Genomic DNA, 20,240 nt, shown 5'->3' with positions numbered 1-20,240 from the left:
AGTGGTGGTAAGGGGGGTGCTTTGTCTTGTTACAATACAGGGTATTATTTACTTTAAAAAAAAAACTTTATTGACATGTCACAAAATGACATTTCATTCACTTCTATGTACTTCTGGGGATCTGTGACATTGGGGAACACGATGTGAGGTGTGAAACAAGGCAGCATGTCGTCTACTCGTGTTGTGAATGAGCCCTATCTGAGCTTGCGGTTCTTGCCCGTGTCACAACTGGAGAGATGTCCAATGACTTCTCACCCTGACCGGAAGTGAGGGAAGTCTCCTTAATAACACAGACGTTGATAATACCCTGATAGAGGCCCTAAACCTTTCGAAGCCTTATCCAAATCGACGTGTCCAGTTTTAGATGGAGCTGAACAGCCAATCAGGTTTTAATTGTCAAATACAAATAAAAGATAAGCGACAACAAGGCCACTGACTGTAAATAGCCCCCACGGTGTACATGGTCCTCATCCTCGTACTCACCCTGACTCCGGATCTCCCCATGTTTCCGGCTCTTCTTCTCCGCTTTAACTTTTGGCATGTTGGTTCGTTTCCACTCGGACCGATTCCCAACAACGTGCCAGCTGCCTGAGCGGCGCACTCATGTGACGTCACCATAGGCGCCCGCTACCAGGAGCATGCCGGGAGTGGTAGTTCTGTACTTCCTGGAGTGAATGGTGCGGGGAAGGAAGCGAGGTGAGTGCGGGTGGGTAGAGGGCCTTATGTGGGTGGTAATGCCCGGCTAGAGGGACCCAAAGATAGGACTGAGGGGCCAGGACAAGCGGGGACAGGGACTGAGCCACCCAGAGGGCCACCAGGCCATGTGTACAGTGTGCACTCCATGTGTACAGTGTGTGTACAGCCCCCCCGATCCCTGTGTGTACTCCATGTGTACAGCCCCCCATCCCTGTGTGTACTCCATGTGTACGTTGTGTGTACAGCCCCCATTCCTGTGTGTACTCCATGTGTACAGCCCCCATTCCTGTGTGTACTCCATGTGTACATTGTGTGCACAGCCCCCAAAATCCTGTATGTACTCCATGTGTACAGCCCCTATCCCTGTGTGTACTCCATGTGTACATTGTGTGCACAGCCCCCCAATTCCTGTATGTACTCCATGTGTACAGCCCCCATACCTGTGTGTACATTGTGTGCACAGCCCCCCAATTCCTGTGTGTACTCCATGTGTACATTGTTTATACAGCCCCATCCCTATGTGTACAGAGTGTGTGTACGTGCACTCCATGGTTTCTGGTCTGGATTTATTGGCCTTGCACCATGAAGCATGGCAGGGGCAGGTCAGGAATACTTGTGTCCTGAAATGGCGTCTTTACAGAAGTCACACTCCACCCTTGTAACATTTTATTGTCTGTGATTTCTGTTGAACACACATCAGGGGAATGTATCAAAACTGGAGCAGACAGAATCTGGAGCTGGTGTCCATAGCAACCAATCGGCTTCTCTTTTTCATTTTCAAAGCTTAACTGAAGAGAGAAGCTGATTGGTTGCCATGACAACAGCTCCAGATTGAGTTTTGGTAAGTTCCCTCCTGTGTGTTTATGTCATGTGTGCAGTGAGCCTCCGACACAGCTGAAGCCCATTCCCAGACACAATCATTTCTTCGGATTAGATTGTTGCCTGTGACCCGCTGTCAAAGTTTCCTCTTATTATGTGTCTCAGTGACCTCCCAATAAACCAGGGCAAGAACTGAGGGGGTTGTCACCGGGACAGGAAGACAAACAGCAGTAAAAGCCTGACCACGGTTCTAACCTTTCCTCACTGTACTGGAATAAAACGGTGCTGGCTGGAGATGAGCCGAGAGAACATGTTCGAGAGAGGCTGCTGCTTGTAGTGTCTAATGGTTCTCATTAGGGATGCACCAAAAGAAAACTTCAGACATTAAGCACCATCTGTAATTCTTAAGGAGCATTGGCTACCAGGGCTTTGTCCAGTCTTGTTCTTATATAATGGGAGTGTGATGGGGAACAGAAGTCAGTACTGAGAGCTACCAGTGGGATTCATACCTGCCTTCTAGGTATAGATGTGATTGGTGGACAGGAATCAGAAAGACGGGAAGTTATACAGCACATATTTCAGGAAGTACACCCCCAGTGACCCGGTGAGGTGGTCTGTGTGTGCTGTGGCTGCACTGGGTTGTAACTGTTTACCTAGAAATATTCTTTAATATAATGAGAGATTTTAGTTTCAAAATATTTTATGAACATTTTTACCCAGTGCAAACAATACAAACATGTAAACATCCACAATCGGCATAGAAATCCATTTGGCAATTTGAGCAAATGACAATGAGAAAACAAGAAACAGCGTCGGGGTATTGCCAAGTAAAACAGTGAGGTGGATATTTCAAAACGAGGTATGGGGAAAAATGGGGCTGAAAAAAAGTCAATTTCTGGAGAGGGGAAGGGGCAAGAAATAGATACCCCACTGCTCAGTAGGTAAGGAAGTACAGAGAGAGATCAAAAAGTGCGCTAGCCACATGGGAAAAGGCAATTCCATAGAAGGATCTCAAGGGGGAGTCAGAGGCGCCCGGCAACATGGTCGCTGTAAAGACTTGGGAATCCTGAAAAAGGAACCAAGGAGTCCATGTACAAGAGTGTTTTGACGTGTTTTGATCGATGTAAATCAATTAGGGCTGCAACAACTAATCGACATAATCGATTATAATCGATTATTGAAAAAGTTGTCAACTACAAGTTGTCTCACAGCACTATCTTATATAACACATCGATCTTGATCTAACCCGGGTGTACTGTGACATTTATAATGCTAATCTTTACATGTGATATTACTGGTCCATTTCATAGTGAAGCTGACCAGGCTGTTTGCCGGTGTGATTTGTTTTTTGCGCAGGTTCCTTATGGATCTGAACAGTGCCAGCTCCGTCGTGTTGCAGGTCTTGACACAGGCAACCAGCCAAGATTCATCCGTACTGAAACCGGCTGAGGAGCAGCTCAAGCAGTGGGAGACACAGCCTGGCTTCTATAGCGTCCTGCTGGTGAGACCTTCCTTATATACCATACTAAAACATAGGTGTAATGCATTCACATCTGATTCAGGGCCATGGCACACGAGGGATTTTGCAGCAGCTACAGAATTTCTCTTCTTAGGGGCATATTTATAAAGCAGTGAATTTGACTTCCACCATACATTCAGGTCCTGTTTACTCCATAGCTTTGCTCTAATGCAAGGCATCCATGCTTTTAATGTATGCTATTGCACAGCACATGGTACCGCATGTTGGGTGCGCTGGTGTGTTGGATTGCCTTCATTTTAAATGGCACCCCAATGCCAGCGGGTGAGATTTGCAGCGCCACACAAAGTGAAGAACCGCAATAACTTGCGTTGTTGTGATAAAAAGTAGCGCAAGTGGTTACTCCTTCCATTTTCTGTTCTGTCCTAAGCTGGCCACAGACCTTACAACCATCGCAAGAATTTTGTCTTGCGTTGGTTGTAAGGTAATTAAAAAACGTACGATCTGCCTATCTTGGACAGGCAGATTGTACTTCCGATGACCGCAATGCTGAACGGGCAGTATGTGCTTGCGCACACCGGCCCCTGCGGCATTTATCTTACGAACATGTCACACACCCGCCGGCAATCGTACGATTCTCGGCGGGTTTTCAAACATGTTCCAAAGATAAAAGTCGTGCGACCTTACAGTAGCAGAGGTCACACGCCCTCCACACACCTTGTGATAATCGCACGATCGCAGGATTTCCCGCGATTATCGCAAGGTGTTTGGGCACCTTTTAGAATGATGAAAGCTTAAAGTCCAATTGAATCTTCAGTTTAAATTCCAGGTGCATGAAAACAGATGTTTAACCCCTTCATGACTGAGCTTTTTTTTTTTTAGTTTCTGTTCGTTAATGACGGAAGCACTTAGTGATCCTTCCACGGAACTAATATACTTTTTTTGTTAATTGCACCCACACATATTATACATTGGGGGGAATTTATCAAAACTGGAGTAGACAGAACCTGGAACAGTTGCGCATGGCAACCAATCAGCATCTCTCTTAAGTTTGCTCAGTTGAGAGTTGAAAATGAGTGAGAGAGAAGCTGATTGGCTGCAGTGCAAATGTGCTCCAGATTATGTCTGCTCCAGTTTTGATGAATTCCCCTCATTGTTGTTTTAGAGGACAAACAGGGCTATATACTTATATCACATAGGTGTGTCTAACCCCTCACTTAGGACGACTACAATTTATAAAAATGAGGAAAAAATTTTAAGAAAACACTTTTCCCCAGTTTTGATTATTATTATTTTTTAGCAAAATAACACAGCTAAAAAAAATGCATTAAAATAAATTCATTTATTTGTTCTTTATTTGGAAACACCTTCCATCTCTAGGATTTTAGAAGATGTTCTGTACTTCTCAGCCTAAAACTAAAAGCTAACATTTTAATGTGTTTTCTCTAAAAGGTAATAGTGGTCACCTGTCATACAATGTTACTGTCACTGTGTCACACTTAGGGACACCGACATACTTTGAACATCGCTGTCATGTGAGGGTTGAATAAAACAAAAATAACCTCCTTAGGGTAAAAACCAAATCTGCAGCTCAAGAAAACAGAAAAGACCTTACGCCAACCGAACAGTCTTAAATAATAAAGCAGCAGCCCTATTACAGCAACAACCAGATAAAGTGCACAAAAAGATTAAGATGAGCCTCGCTGAAGTGCTAATACATATCTAAAAATAAATAAATAGATAATAATGAACAAAACTATCTAATCTGTCATAATCAGTATGCAATAAAGATCACGTGCTAAAACGTCAGCTCATATTGTGAGAAAGTTGTGAAGAAATATATCGCCTATGAAGTCATCATACAGTGAACAATGGCGTAAAAACAAGAGTATTACTTCAAACACGTGTATCCATTAAATATAAAGGAATAACATATGAAAGTAAAGTGAAAAATCTTTTAAAAAATATACAATCAATTTCATATAAGAGTTCGTTGTTGTGTTCATAAACTAGTGAAAAACTAGTTCATAACCATCAAAAAAGAAAAAAGCATTTTTTTTTATAAACAAAAAATATCCACCATATATTTTTGGAACAGTCCTAATGTAGAAAAATGTTTTCAACACTAAACAGAGAGAGAAGCTCCCAATCTCCGCTACAGATTTTCATTTTAAGGGGTTAATTTTATAATAATGATAATATAAAAATATATTTAAATACAGTCTAAAATTTTAATTTTTTACATTTATTTTAATTTTTTTTACACTTTTTTAAAATGTATTTTTAATTATATCAAGTAGTCACTGTGAATGAATCTCACTATGACTGCTTGATAATTAAATTTTTGGTTATTATTAGGCTGCTGCAAACTTAGGTACAGCTAATAATAACCTTAGTGACACTGAGGCTGACATCATGTCCCCAAGGGCTTCTGATCTTTCCCAGAATGATCAGAAGCCTGCGACATTGTTTTAGAATAGAAACATGTAACTAACAGGGTTATTCAGTAAAGGGTGAAGAGTTTGGAGAAGGCAGGAGAAGGGAACAATCTAGGACAACATAGCTGAACTGGAAAGTGAGCTGAATTGGAAAATGTTTCCATATCGGCTATGTTGTCCTAGATTGTTCACTTCTACCTTCTCCAAACTATTCACCCTTTTGTGAATAACCCTGTAAATGTTTCTATGCTGCATTTAGAAAAAAGCCGGTACACATCGGGATTTCCTAATCCTGATCTGTACCAGCTGTCAAACAGAGACAGCAAGTGCTGTAAATACCGTTTTGCTATGACTGTCAGACACCCGATCCGTATCTGTAAAAGCTTAAAACTTTCATTAATGGATGCCTCAATACTGAGGCATCCATTGATGGATGGTAACTGGCATTACAGACCCCAAATAGGTGTATACGTGACCAGTCTTTTGGGCACTTAGTGGCAGGGACGTACAGTGTATAGCTTCTGACACTAAGAAGTTAAATGAGAAGTGCAGGGAGGGTAAAATATGCTTTCCCTGCTGATTGGAGATTGCTGCTGTATAACCAGTCCCGCACCACCATCTTCTTCTCTGACATCATCAGGAGGCCAGCTATCTCTTCCAGGTTCTTGCAGCCAGCACCTTGATGACACACATGCTTCACAAAGTGTTAGGGGGCCGGGTGCAGGAATCAGGAAGGGACTGCCAGCTCCCTGATGATGTTCTGTGACGCATGCACCATAGAGCACCCTGAGGCCTCCTAGGATGCATGACATGGGTATCCCAGAAGGCTGCAGGCAAAATTTACATCACTCTCGCCTACAGTGGGTATAGAAAAGAATCACCCCCTTTAAAATAATCACATTTTCTTGCTTTGCAGCCTGAAATGAAGACAGACACAGTTTTTGTTTTATCCAGCTGTATTTACTCAGTGCAACTTATAACATCCAAGTGAAAGATATAACACCGACATGTCAGAAAAAACAAAAACAAATTCCAAACCAGAATCACTAAGTTGGAAACAGGATCACCCCCTTGTGTCAGTATTTTGTTGAACCACCTTTTGCTTTAGTTCCAGCCTTTAGTTTTTTGGGATATGTCTTCACTAACTTTGCACATCTAGACTTTGCAATATTTGCCTAATCTTCTTTGCAGAACTGCTCAAGTTCAGTTAAATGTGATGGTGACTGTTTGTGGACTGCAGTCTTCAAGTCATTCCACAGATTTTCAATGTGGTTTAAGTCTGAGCTCTGACTAGGCCATGCAAGGACATTCCCCCTTTTTTTTTTTCTTTCAACCACTGTGTGGTCATTTTTGCTGTGTGCTTTGGGTCATTGTCATGTTGTCTTCCCATTGACAACTTTCTGGTAGCGGGCAGCAGATTTTCCTCAAGAATTTGACAGTATTTTGCCCCTTCCATTTATCCTTCTATCCTGACAAGTGCTCCAGTCCCTTCTGCAGAGGAGCACCCCCATAACAGGATATTACCACCTCCATGCTTTACTGTAGGGATAGTGTTATGTGGATGGTGAGCTGTATTGGATTTCTGCCAGACACATAATTTGGTGTTGAGGCCAAACAATTCAATTTTAGTCTCATCTGACCAGAACACCTTTTTCCATGTGGCCTCAGGATCTCCAAGGTGCGTTTCGGCAAAGCTCAGTCGTGACTGCATGTGGCCTTTCTTAAATAGTGGCTTTTTTCTTGCAACCCTCCCATACTAGCCACATTTGTTGAGAATTTGTGATATTGTTGTCACATGCACACAATGACCACTTTTTGTCATAAATAGCTGCAACTGCTTCAGAGTTGCTGTAGGCCTTTTGGTAGCCTCTCTGACCAGTTTCCTCCTGGCTCTCTCATCCAGTTTGGAACGACGTCCTGATCCAGGAGGGTCTGTGTTGTACCAAATAATGCTTCTAGGCATTATTAAATACTTTTTTTTGTTATCCATCTCCTGACTTGTGCCTGTCCACAACTTTATCCTGGAGATCTTTTGACAGTGCCTTGTCAGAACCTTGTTTGCTTCAATTGCACTACCAAGACCTTGTTTGCTTCAATTGCACTACCAGGGACTGAAATGCTCCAGAAAAGCTCTTTTCCTGCTGAGCTTATTAAAATGACCCCAGCTAATCACAGTTGAAAGTCAAATGGCTTTGTGTGCCATTGAGAAGGTAATTAGCTACACCTGGTTGAGTTTACAAGTAATGTTTAGGGCCCATTCACGCCAACTCCAGACCAGACCAGATTGTTTCTGGACCTAACATGCATCCCAATGTTTCCCAATGCTCTTCTTGGCCTCAGTTCACACCATCGCAGTCAGTTCCAGACCAGAAAAATACTGCATGTCACATTTTGTCTGGTATGGAACGCACCAGAACGCATCAAAAATGCACTGGAATGCAACGAAATGGGAATTGTTTTTTTCTTTGGCTGGTTTGGATGATCTCATCACCCCTGGACCTCCTGCTTCTGTGAAGAGAGAGATTTGTGAAGATAGGAACCATGATGGCTGTGGACACTGAATTCTTTGTAGAACTTGGGGGAGCCTGCCCAGAGCTGTATGATCTGAGGCATGGGGAATATAAGAACATTAATAGGAAGATGGACAAGTGGAGAGGCATTGCTGCCCAGGTTGTCCCTGGCTATGATCATTTGAGCAGCTCTGAAATGAACAACTGTGGTAAGTTCATGTCTCTTATGTGCAAGCATTGTGCTGCTCTTTCCCTGGCTATCTTTAGGTCTTACAGAGGTCCCCCAGCAAGACCTAAAAATGAAAGCTGCCAAAACGCAATGCAGTGAGTTCCGGATCTGGTCCAGAAAATGGTGTGAATCTGTCCTAAAGCTGGTCTGGGGTACCAGTGATTCTGGTTTGGAATTTTGTGAATTACTTTTGTTTTACAAGTTGGTGTCATATCTTTCACTTGGATGTTATAAGTTGCACTGAGTAAATACAGCTGGATAAAACAAAAACTGTGTCTGTCTTCATTTCAGGCTTGAAAGCTACAAAATGTGATTACTTTAAAGTGGGGGTGATTTTTTTCTACACCCCCATGTAGGTGATAATGCAGGAAGTGCGGGGAGGGTTCCCCAGGAATGGTATTAAAAAAAAATACAATATCTGATTGCTAGAGAGGAGGGGAGTAGGAGTAGAATTAGAGAAAGTGGGTGGGGAGGGTGAAGGTCTGCTTTAACTAATACACCTAGGTCTCTTTAATACATCCTACATCATTATTGGGTCTTTTTAGTAACATTGGTCCTCATGAATAAATGCCTGACATCTACGCATCAACAGTATGATTTTTCAAAAAAGCTGTTCCTTTTATCATTAAAAGTAAAGTAGCTTCACCAAAGCTGCGATGATGTCACATCTCCTCCAGTTTCAGGCAATAGTTAACACAGCTAGGAACGGCACCGGGATGTACATTATTGTGTCATCTTTTAAAACTTGACCCAGGGTATTGCCTGTACAAAGATGTCTCCATCCAAAAGCAGATGAAGGCATTGTCAGGAAATACTGATACCTATAACTGTTACACTTATCATGCATGCACTTAAAGAAGAACTTCTGGGATTTTTTTTAACCCTTGCAGTGAGGGGGTAGCTTGTTTTGGTCTAGGTGCAAAAAAATGACATTATTCTGCCGCATCGATGGTATGCCACTCGCAATCCTCATGTCCTATACATGATGATAGGACATGATGACTCCTGGGATCTTATACCGCTGCATTGGAGGTAGAGAGAGGCTGGAAGGAGTAACATGGCCCAGAAACAGCATTTTTACTGTTGATGAAAGTGGTAAATTCCATGAAAAAATTAGTTGTTCTCTGCGCGGCTCTCTCTGACTTGTATCGTTATTCCTATAGTAGAATCTCACCGTTTTAGGCGTATGGCCATGCTGTGCATTAGGTGAATTACAGAGGATTGCTGATTTAGCAGGCCATTGTAGTCATTAGCCTTTTACTGCTGTGATGTAGCTGATGCTCCGGTTCATTGTTACATAAACGAATTAAGCCGTCATATTATAGAACGTGATTAAATCAAGCAGCTCTGCAGCAGTGTTTATAAAATTGACAGTCGTATATTGAAAGGACAATTTAGAAGTCAAATTTAAGTTTTGTGAAATGCAAAGCTGTCCCTTTAAATTAAAGCCCAACTCCGTGCAGTTGCCAAATTCTAAACTTGGCCACCCAGCTGATGAAGTGTTTTAGGTCTCATTCACACGACTATGAGCCGGCCCTCTACAGATCCGTGCTGTATGCACGGCCATATGGGGCCGCTCCCGGGAAGGACAGGTGCTGCGTGTGATTTGTACGAAGCAGCCTGTTCTTCTCTATGGGAGTACGCGGCCGTACGCAGACAGGATCCATCCTGTCTGTGTACAGGTACGCGCACCCGCACGGACGTGCAGTTCGGGTGAGCGTACGGAAGCGTACAGCCGCATACTCCCAGAAAGAAGAACAGGCTGCTGCGTGCAATCACAAGCAGCACCTGTCCTTCCCTGGAGGGGCCCGATACGGCCGTGCAGGCCGCACGGATCTTTACGGGCTGGCTGTTAGTCGTGTGAATGAGGCCTAACGGATAAGAGGGCTCCATCTTAAGCTGGCCATACACTGGGATGGATGGAGGAATCTCCCACTGGGCCAAGCTTCAGTATCTTACTAGTCAGCCCCGCTGGCTGTCAGAATACATGAACAATGTCTGCATCCAATCAGATTGTCCAGGTATTTTGACAGCCAGCGGGGCCAACTTGCAATACTAAAGCTTGGCCCAGTGGGAGATTCCTCCATCCACACAGTTTAGCGTAGATGGAGGAATCTGTTGCACTTTTTCCATCTGACCATAGAAAATCTGCAGATAATCTCTGGGTGTATGGCCAGCTTTAGGAGGAAAGCACGGAAACGGAAATGGATATCACATATGACATTCTGAACCAGGCTCAGCAGGGGATCCGTGTAGGAACTGTCTTTCCTGCATCTGTTGCCCTGACACACAGTGATCCTTAGGTCAGTACAGATTCTCTTTTTGTTTAGAATTAAAATTCAGAATTAAAAAGGTTAAAAAGTGTCGGCTACTATCTTTTATTTTATTTTTTTCTTCTTTCCTGCGCGTTTTCTTTTTGTCAGCCGGATCCGTCGAGCTTTCTGTCTTTCGCTTGACTTTCTCAGAACCACATTTGGTTCATTTATCTTATTTTAAATTGACAGCCCTTTCTTCTACTGTCAGCTCAATTGTTACACTTAATTTCTGTCCAAGTGACACATTTTAACATTTCCTATTGGTGTTTTTTCTTTTTTATTCTCTCCCTTTTTTCTTTTCTCTGATATTTTCATCAGACATCTCATTCTGATTTGTGCTCTGCTTTATTTTGAATGCAGCATTAGTGGAGTTTCATTGTGCGGCCCAATGACAAGTTTATTAATCTATATGTTTTCTACCCATCAAATAATGTTCTTTTATCTATGCGAGCACACTGTTGCTGAGATTGTGATATGCATCACACTTAATAAAATAAAGCCCAACTCTACACAACACATTGTTGTTTCAGATTTTGGTAGAGAAGGAAATGATTCATATCTCTGGCAACATTTTATTACTGTATATGCTCTTGTTTAGGATATGTCTTCTCACTTTCTGTATATGTCAGAAAAAGAAGTGAGGGAAAATCTTCTTTATTTTTGATGGGTATCAGAAACGGAAGTGAGAGATAGATATATACGACAAATGCAGCTACCAGATCTAGGAATTGATAATCTGCAAAATTTGACATTTTTGTTTTTGGGGTCAGATACACTTTAAAGCGGACCGTTCACCTCAGTGACACGGTTTGGAATAAAATATGCCTCACTCCAACTAAACCTAAGCAACACAATTTCTCCTTTTTTTTGGGTGACGGATTCCTTTCATTTATTTTTATTTCTTTGCATGTAATTTTTAATAAATTTTTTTTCAACAATACAGACAGCATCTCATAGTGTTACCCGTACGCTCAAAATCGAAAAGGTAGTTATTGGTATTATATGGATAACCAACAAGAAATGTTGGAACTGAGGAACAGAGAGAATAGATGGTTGGAAAGAGAAGTGATTAGTAGCGTTATAATGATAAGGTCTAGAGCAGTGGTTCTCAACCTGTATAACCTCAGGACCCACATTTGTGCTTGGCCGTTAAGTCGTGACCAAAGTCGCACTGCAATGGAATGTGTGGCATTTGGGTGCAGGCGATCGGACTGTGGGTGGGAGGTTAGTTTGGGGTGTCATTCAAATTAATCGCAACGCGCCGTCCACGTCAGGACATGCAGTAAGTGCAATTGCCTGGTACAGTGCATTGATCGCATGGGACTGTGTGATTAACGCACTGTACTAGTGTGAACGGACCCTCAAAAACACTGACAGACACACACACAACCACATCACTTTCCCACACTCGCATACATTCTCACACACACACACATACACACATACACACTCCCCAAAAAATATAATTTTCTTTTTTTTTAAGATCCACGCAGTCTCCCTACCATATGAGCACTGGAATGGATCATCAGTCTGGTGTCCAGTGTGGGCTGCTGTGAGGTAATGGATCCATTTGTGCATTGCTTGTACAGCTCCCTTTTCTTGCCCTGTAGAGGTGCCAGGAGCCAGAAGGTGACATCAGTCCAGTCCAGGCACCTCTACAGGGTACATGTGGGAGCTGTAAGCAATGCACGTATAGATGGAGCTCTCGTATGGCCATACTTCCTGTCCACCCCACCTCAAGCTGACATGCAGGGCCATATTTTGAATGGCTGCTTGGCACAAGAAATGATGGTGCTGCGCTAGGCGGAGGCTGGCATGCCTTCCTTCTAGGTGCTGCACCTAGAAGGAAGGCATGCCACTGAACATGGGGTCACAACCCACTTTTGGTTCATGACCCACCAGTTGGGCTGGGTGTATGGCCACGAGGGAGCTCCATGAATACATGCATTGCTTACAGCTCCCTCATGGGTCCTGTAGAAGTGCCTGGACCGGAGTGACGTCACATTCTGGCTCCCAGCACCTCTACAGGGTACGCAAGGAAGCTGTACAAGCAATGCACATATGGATGGAGCCCCAGCACAGCACAGCAGCCCACACTGGACCCCAAGCTGAGGATCCACTCCAGTTCTCATAAGGAAGGGACACTAACATTTTGGTGTGTGTGTTTCAAAAATGTCTGTGTGTAAGATTGTGTCTCTGGTTGTGTATGTATGTCAGTGTTTTTGAGGGCTCTTTCACACTAGTACCATGCAATTAACACATGGTACCATGCAATCTCACCTACTGTGCATTCTAGTATGGGAGGTGTGTTGCGTTGGCATTCATTTGAAGGGTACTCCAAACACACCTCCCACCCACAGTTCGCACACCCACATCGGAACGCCCAGTACCCAATGGCGTGCATTCCATTGCGATTTGGGTCGCAACTTAATGACCAAGGACAAATGTGGGTCCTGAGGTAACAGAGGTTGAGAACCACTGGTCTAGAGGATAGTAAACTAAAAGGTAAGGTCTGCATGGTTGCTTAATGTATAAACGAAGTCGAATAATTGTCAGAGTCAATGGGCCTAAGGTAGGACAAAGATATGGATGTCAAGGATCTTCAAGGATGGCAAATGTCATAGCATATGATGAGTTGGGTGAACATATGAGTGTCTAATAGGGAAATATGGGGTGAACCTAAGCGTAAGAATGATAATACATCTAGGTACATCTAGGGAGCCATCAAGTTTGGCCTTTATTGTAGCAGATTCCTTTTATTAGTAGTTTTTTTCCTGATGATTTTGATTGCCCGGATGTTTTAATAGATGTTTACTAAGGGCGTATTGTACAAAAAAGTTGGAACAATCACACTTCAGAGATAAATTAAATAAAAGTTAGATAGTGCCCAGATCCTGGGGGTCTTATTAGTGTTGCCCGCCTGTGGTCGGTGGCTATTTTTGGTTAGGGGACTTGGTTGTCTACTTTTCAGTACCCGACTGTGGAGAAAGCCTGTTTTGCTTCTTGGGTTCTACTTGTTTTATGTTCTGCACTCTTTAATATATTTTTAATAAAAACTAATATTCTTATCTACGGTAAATAAAAAAGGAGCCCAGAGACGTAAATATTATTTCACACATAACAGAAGTCTGCAGTGCCTGATTGGGAACATTTTGCTCTTGTCAGAATCCTTTGCTGGGAGTGAAATGTCAGGATTAGACAAATGAAAGTGAGATGTTAAGCCTGGTTGGTTTTAATAAGTTGTGTTGTAGATGTAATTTGTGATGGCACTTTTTCAATAATGCTGACAAATATGCCACTACCATATGGAAATATGGAGGCTTCTCGACATCTGCTGCTTTTAGAATCTTTAATTATTTAGGAAACAAGTGAATACATACACAGCTTTCAGAAGTAGACTAATGCGCTCCTATAGCAGGCAAGCTTACTGAATGACAGGATAAAAGACAAACTGTCTGTCTGTAATTTATTTTTTGTGTAATAGACTTTAAGATTAATAAGAACAAAACAAAAGAATCTGCTGCCTTTGATTACCGCCATACCACCATCACTCAGCCCTTCACCTTCATAGATATAACAGGGCTACTAGCCAGGCCTTAAGAGTTACTAGCCACCAGTTGCCCCACCTAACCCTTAACCTGCCCCGGCCTTAACTCCGCCCCTAAACACACCCTCTTAAATAATCTTATGATAGTTTCCGCTTGTAAACGGCAGATTAGGGATTCCTGCTGCAGGAAAACGCAAGTTCCTGACGCAGGAATCCCTAATCACACCTGAAATATACTGTAGGTGTGAATGGGGCCTAATATACACATACACTAAAGGTGCCCATACACCTGCCGATTATCGTATGATAGTTGTGGGTGATCCTGCGATCGTACGATAATCGGCAGCTGTATGGGCAGCGTGCGACGGCTTCTACTGTAAGGTCGCACGTCTTTCGTCTTCCGAGCACGCTGGAAAGCCTTCCGAAAATCGTAAGTTTTTTAGCGGGTTGGTGGCGTGGTCGGAAGACGAATGCCGCATTGCCCGCTCAGCACTGCAATCATCAGATTGTCTAATGATTTCAGGACAGTGGTGGAGCACCAGAGCCAGGTCCCAGCTGCAACCGCTGCAACCTTTGTAGTTCTCATGAAAATGCCAAGTATCGGCACTGAATCTGAACATCCCTAGTGCCTAGGCCTTATACACCAAACCCATACTACATTATCTATTTCTACATGTGTATACCACAATCTAAACATCTATTTCATTTTCATTTCACAGTGCAGCTTTACTTCTATGTTTAAATCAAAGCTTGAAAGAGCAGATAATATCATACATATAACATGCCAGGTAAAGCATGGCTAGCTAAACCCAAAAACAAAAATGTAATATATTGTAGCTTACCAGTCCTTAGATATCATGGCTAAGTCCATTTATTTTTCAGTACTGAAAATATCTGTTCATCTTGCAAGAAATGCTGTTTTCTTGTCACTTCCGATTAGATGAACTGTAAGCATTAAAGTATCTTATCTTCTCTTCCCTATCCCCCATGTAATGAAGATGAACATAAGCAGACAGGTTTGAAGTCCAGCCTGGATGCAACCATGACTCCCTCCATACATACAGTAGAGGAGTGAGAGTAGTCACCCAGGGGCAGGAAGTGTGTTATTCGTAAGATTACTTGGTACAAATAAAGGAAAATAATAGCCTGAAAGAGAAAACAAATTCAGCTACCACATCTAAGAACTGGTAAGCTGCAATATATTGTTTTTGGGTTTAGATACACTTTCACAGTTATTGACATTGATGGCTCCATGCAAGTGATGCAAAGGAAAGAATTCAGCAAATCTTGACTGTTCTGGAATTCAGCAGGGCATTTCCAAGGGAAGAATGTCATCGGAGAGAACAAAGTCACATTGACCAGAGATGGTCTGGTCTTCTCCAGGAGATCCGTGTTTCTTTCTAGATTAGAGGCTACAGAGAAAAAAAAAATGTTCTGATGCTTGGCATGTATAAAATCCTCAATATGTCATTGGAGTGTAGTGAAAGGATCCAACAAGTTGTGTGTTTAAAGAAATTCCACAACCAGATATGTTGTGACTTTTCAGAGGTCTTGGAGCCTTATACAAGACCACAATAAATAAATGAAAGTACATTCCATGATATCTTTAATGGTTTATTAGTTACTACACAAAGGAACAAAAAGAACACAACTTCATGTTTCTACACAAATGTGTAATAAAAAGAGGGGTGATAGGAGGACCACTCCATGTAACCTCACAGAAGGTGGAGCTCTCTGGTCAAATTTAAAGTGTGAGGATAAAACTTGACAAATACTTCACAGAAGAAACGTAATATATGTCTTTCTTTTTGCAGAATATTTTCACAAATCATTCCCTGGATGTAAATGTGAGATGGTTGGCTGTCCTATATTTTAAGAATGGGATTGAGCGCTACTGGAGGAGGGTGGCACCAAAGTAAGTCTTTAGCTATTTTCTCATTACCTCCATAGTAGTAGCATTGCTTATGCTGATGGCAGTTATAAACGGTTGTGTACTGTTAATTTATTTTAGTGACACATTTATTGTAAATATGACTTTAACCGCTAAATACGCAGATGTAAAACATATATAAGAACTGTATTACCTGCCAGATGATTTATATTTCTGTCCATCCAGTTCTGACATTTACACAGCACAGGGGACCTGATATTTCTCTGCTGCAGTTTAACTTACAGGTCCTCTTTCCTCCACCACCTTGTGACTGATCAGTGAATGAGAAGAAACACGCTGAAGAGCTTGCCTCTCTGTCCTTGTGCTTTCTTTGTCTATCAGCATTCTCCATTCACTGTAAAACAACGAAAGAAGGAGCGCTACAACCCTGGAATACTGGATGTTTAACAGTTAAACAGTTAAAAGATTTAGTGTAACTATTAATGCACACTCACTTTTGGACGGACGAGGTGGTATCTTGCCGTTAGTTGTCAGCACGGCTCGCAGGGCGGAATCTGTGGCTGGTCCATACTGTCCACACCTGTAGTGCGCTCGCCACTCCCATTGTTTTTATTTCCATTCACTGTAGCACACCTGATTGGCTTCTTATGCCGCTTCTCCTCCCATCCTCTGAGCTCTGCTGTACAGATTGTGCGGTAGTCTGCAAGAGGCTAATACTGAACTTTATTAGTTAGGGGTGCACCGAAATTGCAGCTGCTGAAAATGGTACTTTGGGCAAAATGCCAAAAGTACCATAATAGCTGAAAATACGGCTGAAAATCCAGTGCATCCCTAATTTCTCTCCTCCCCGCTGGATGCCAGACTGTGTCCCCTCCAATGCCCTCTGCTCTCTTCTGCCTGTGTCGATAGAGGCAGCTCGGATTCGGATTCAAGGGGACAGCGGGGAGGAGAGAAGCTTTCAGGATGCCGAGTGGATCGGTGCGGGAGGAGAGAGCTACCAGCTGTCACAGGAGGCTGAGCTCCCCTCCCACACTGCCTCGCTCAGGCATCCTGTGACAGCGAGTCAAGATGGAGAGCAGGTTACAAGCACTCAGCGATCAGCTAATCCCTGAGTGTTTTGTAAAGTCTGATGACATAGTATGCTTACTGTGTCCCCAATTATGAATGAACAGGATGTGCTCTAACTCCTACTATATCCACAGTTTATGAACGGACAGGAGCACTCAGTATAGAGGATTCCTGTTCACTGATAACAGGGGCTGCAGAAAAAGAGATGTTTCTATTTTAAAAGGGAAGTATCAGGGGTCTGTTCAAACCCCTTGCATACAGCATGATACTGTAGTTATACGAATGTGCTCTGAAGTTACATTCACATAACAAACACAGACAGACTAATCCACACAGTACACACATGCCACTCTTAGCACAATGCATATGGTTATGCAGAACAGCTCAGGGTAATTTGTTCTTCTCTATGATAGGTTTTTATGTCATCAGATGGGTTTCCAGTGTTGTGTTTCTCATTAAACTTAATACAGGCTGTAGACACATGGTTATACATGTCTTACAGTACTGTGGCTTTAGGTGGGATGATAAATGTGGTTATAAACATTCAGTGCTCCCGTGTACTAAGGCCTTTAGTCATGAAAAGGCACACTGTCCTCCGCCAAGTTCTTGATCCAGTTCATTTCTTTTCTGGGTGTGTTCTTCCAAGTGTGCACTTGAGACTTCTGGTTTGGTTTCAGAAGACAGCAATGGTCCTGAGGATATTTGCAGAAGCCCAACTGTGTGTTTTCCTGGCATGTGATTACTGTGACAGCCAATAAAAATGGTCACATTGGAAAAAATCTCTTTCAGTGAGACTTCCCTGTGTTTACCCCGTTCCCCATTCTTTCTTGATCAGTTTTGTCTGTGGTAAAGCAATGTTTTAATTGTATTACCATTGTATTACTTCATTTGTATTACCAGGTAACAAAAATGAACTGTGGCACATTTTTAAAATATATTTAAGGCTGAGTTTAACACTAAAGTATTAAAAAAAATCATTATTTTCTATAAATACCTTAAAGAAGTGACTTTTGCTGTTGATCTTACATGTTCATATAACTGAAAGGCTCAGCGGCTAATGTGTGGGCAGCCGATAGAAACCTATGTAGCTCACCAGTGCTGGTTAAGTACTTCCCTTAGATGGCTTGGTAATAGCGATGTAAACACAATGGGTCCACTGAGTTTCTGCTTTTTCTTTTTAATTGTAAGCGTTGAAGTGCAAAGGGGAGCTTTGGAGCATTTTTATGATAATTTCAGCTCCATTTTACAGGGGAACTCCATAAATTATATCTGGATAGGGCAGCGGGAAGTGTGTGTAATGTGTTAATTACCTCTGGGCTTTGCTTTCTGAGATTCACCTCTCTGTGACCATAGCCCAAGGATACCATATGTTCAGTGATTCTGGTAGGTGTGCACTTTTTTTTAAATCCAGTCCCTGCTATTTTCTTAGTAGAATTAGTTCCTGCAAATTATGCCCCTTTAGACTTCTTTTGCTGTAACTAATTCCATTGCAATGATTGTAGGGACCAGAAGTGGAAAGCCCATGGACCGGTACCATTGAGCTAAGAGTATTGCTGCATTCCAGTCACAGCATTTGGAGAGCTGTATCTCAGGAACAACAGCAAGGTGGTCATTAACACATTACACTTACCTCCCGCTGTCCTTTCCAAAGACAATTCATAGATCTCTCTTTTAAGGGTTACGTTTAGTAAGTTATTGTTTTGTTGCCTTTGTTAGATTAAGTGTGATTAAGCGACAAGATTTGAAAGTAAGCAACAAAGGCTGTTTGTCTCAAACTTTTTGTGCCAAATGTTTGGACATAGGGCACAAACATGCAGAAGATGAAAGCTAATGTAGCAGGGATAATGTGCTAATCAGAGGATGAATGATGTGGTTGGATAAATAAGCCTCAGGTGATAAGGGGGTTGTGTTAGGTTAAGGGGGGAACAGAGGCAAGTGAACAGACACAGAGGATGACAAAGAATAGGGCCTTGTTTCATTTAATATATACACCCTGATTGATTGATGTGGCAAATCGTCTAGTGTTCTTGGCATTAGTCTTGTATATCAGCTCACAGATTGCATATGTGAGCAATATAGAATCAGGGTTCCTCAGCAGTAGAACATAGCTCATAGGATGTCTGTGACTGGTTATTTTACATTGTCCTTTGAAGAAAACTTCAGGTGAAGAAGCCACCTTGTAAATAGCAGTAGTTTTAGTAGTTCAAAAGGCTAATTCATTTTGGAGTACTTGTATTATTTTAGAATCGGCGTGTTCTTCCAGGGCAGGATTTATTGCACAACATATGTGTCTGCTACCTCATTGTAAAGTCCATGACCAGCTCTGTGTATTGACCACTAAGGGAAAGATGGGGATGCACATGGTGTGGAATATGGTTAACTCTCAAAATAGACTCACAGGTACATATGAATGTCGTCTAGTATCCACAACTTTTTATAAAAAATGCTACAGGGGTGGACAATTTAATATTGAGTTCAGGAGCCAATATGTCCAATCCAGGATCCAGCAGGATTTTTGTGTACAAACCAGTTCTCATTGACAAAAACAAGAGAAAACTTCAAACGCTAGGTGCCAACTATAATTTTTAAGGAGAAATAAAGGAACCAGGGAGTTCTGAAGGAGATTCCACTAGTGTTCAGAACACTAGCCAAATCTCCTTTGGACCTCCCTGGTGTAAAATGGACAATCAATCCAGCTGCGGGAGCTCTTTGCAAGTGCTGACAACATGTGCAGTGATGGGGGTCAAGACTACGGAATACCACATTTTAGTTCTTTTGGTTCTCCTTAAAAATTACAGCTGTCACCTAACGTTTGAAGTTTTCTGTGTTCTGAATCGTGCACCCCACTTATAGGCCTAACCTTCCACTGCTGCAGGATCAATCCTGACAGATTGATGTGCACACTAGAAAAGCCTGCAGAGATAAATAGTAGTGTCCCATTTAAGGGCTTGGTTGTGTGGATTCTCACATTTTCTGCTATTCTGCTGCAGCAGGACACAGCTAGGCAAGTGTGAATGTCAACCTCCAACATCTGATGGAATGTCCATATGATATTGTTGTGGGCTGTGGGGGCCATTTGCATGTTTGTTTGTTTGTTTGAACTGTTTGGCTTTTTAAAATTTTCTATGTACTTCTTTCTCACTTATTCATGCCGACTTGTTTTAGTATGTGTTACCATAAAGACCAAAGCCTGTCCTCATTTTCATTGTCTCATACATAATGCAGGTAATGACTTATTTATCAGTGGGAA

The 20,240-nt window shown here is 42.3% G+C and overlaps 2 protein-coding genes across 2 annotated transcripts in view; one reads left to right on the top strand and one right to left on the bottom strand.

Annotated features, from left to right (window-relative positions):
• DIMT1 (DIM1 dimethyladenosine transferase 1 homolog) overlaps positions 1-621 on the bottom strand; it is a 10,367-nt gene extending 9,746 nt beyond the window's left edge. The window contains exon 1 of the mRNA XM_018571006.1: positions 484-621. Coding sequence (XP_018426508.1) covers positions 484-541 — 58 coding nt within the window. The 5' untranslated portion in view covers positions 542-621. The remainder of the gene's footprint in view (positions 1-483) is intronic.
• Positions 612-20,240, top strand: part of IPO11 (importin 11) — a gene marked incomplete at its 3' end in the record, with an annotated part of 147,463 nt that continues 127,834 nt past the window's right edge. The window contains exons 1-3 of the mRNA XM_018571001.1: positions 612-696; positions 2,872-3,016; positions 15,846-15,946. Of these exons, the coding sequence (XP_018426503.1) occupies positions 2,879-3,016; positions 15,846-15,946 (239 nt within the window). The remainder of the gene's footprint in view (positions 697-2,871; positions 3,017-15,845; positions 15,947-20,240) is intronic.

Source organism: Nanorana parkeri, unplaced genomic scaffold, assembly GCF_000935625.1.
Source record: "Nanorana parkeri isolate BGI_ZX_2015 unplaced genomic scaffold, ASM93562v1 scaffold1652, whole genome shotgun sequence".
Lineage (NCBI taxonomy): Eukaryota > Metazoa > Chordata > Amphibia > Anura > Dicroglossidae > Nanorana > Nanorana parkeri.
The sequence above is the reverse complement of the archived record's forward strand: the minus strand, read 5'-3'. Positions and strand labels throughout refer to the sequence as shown.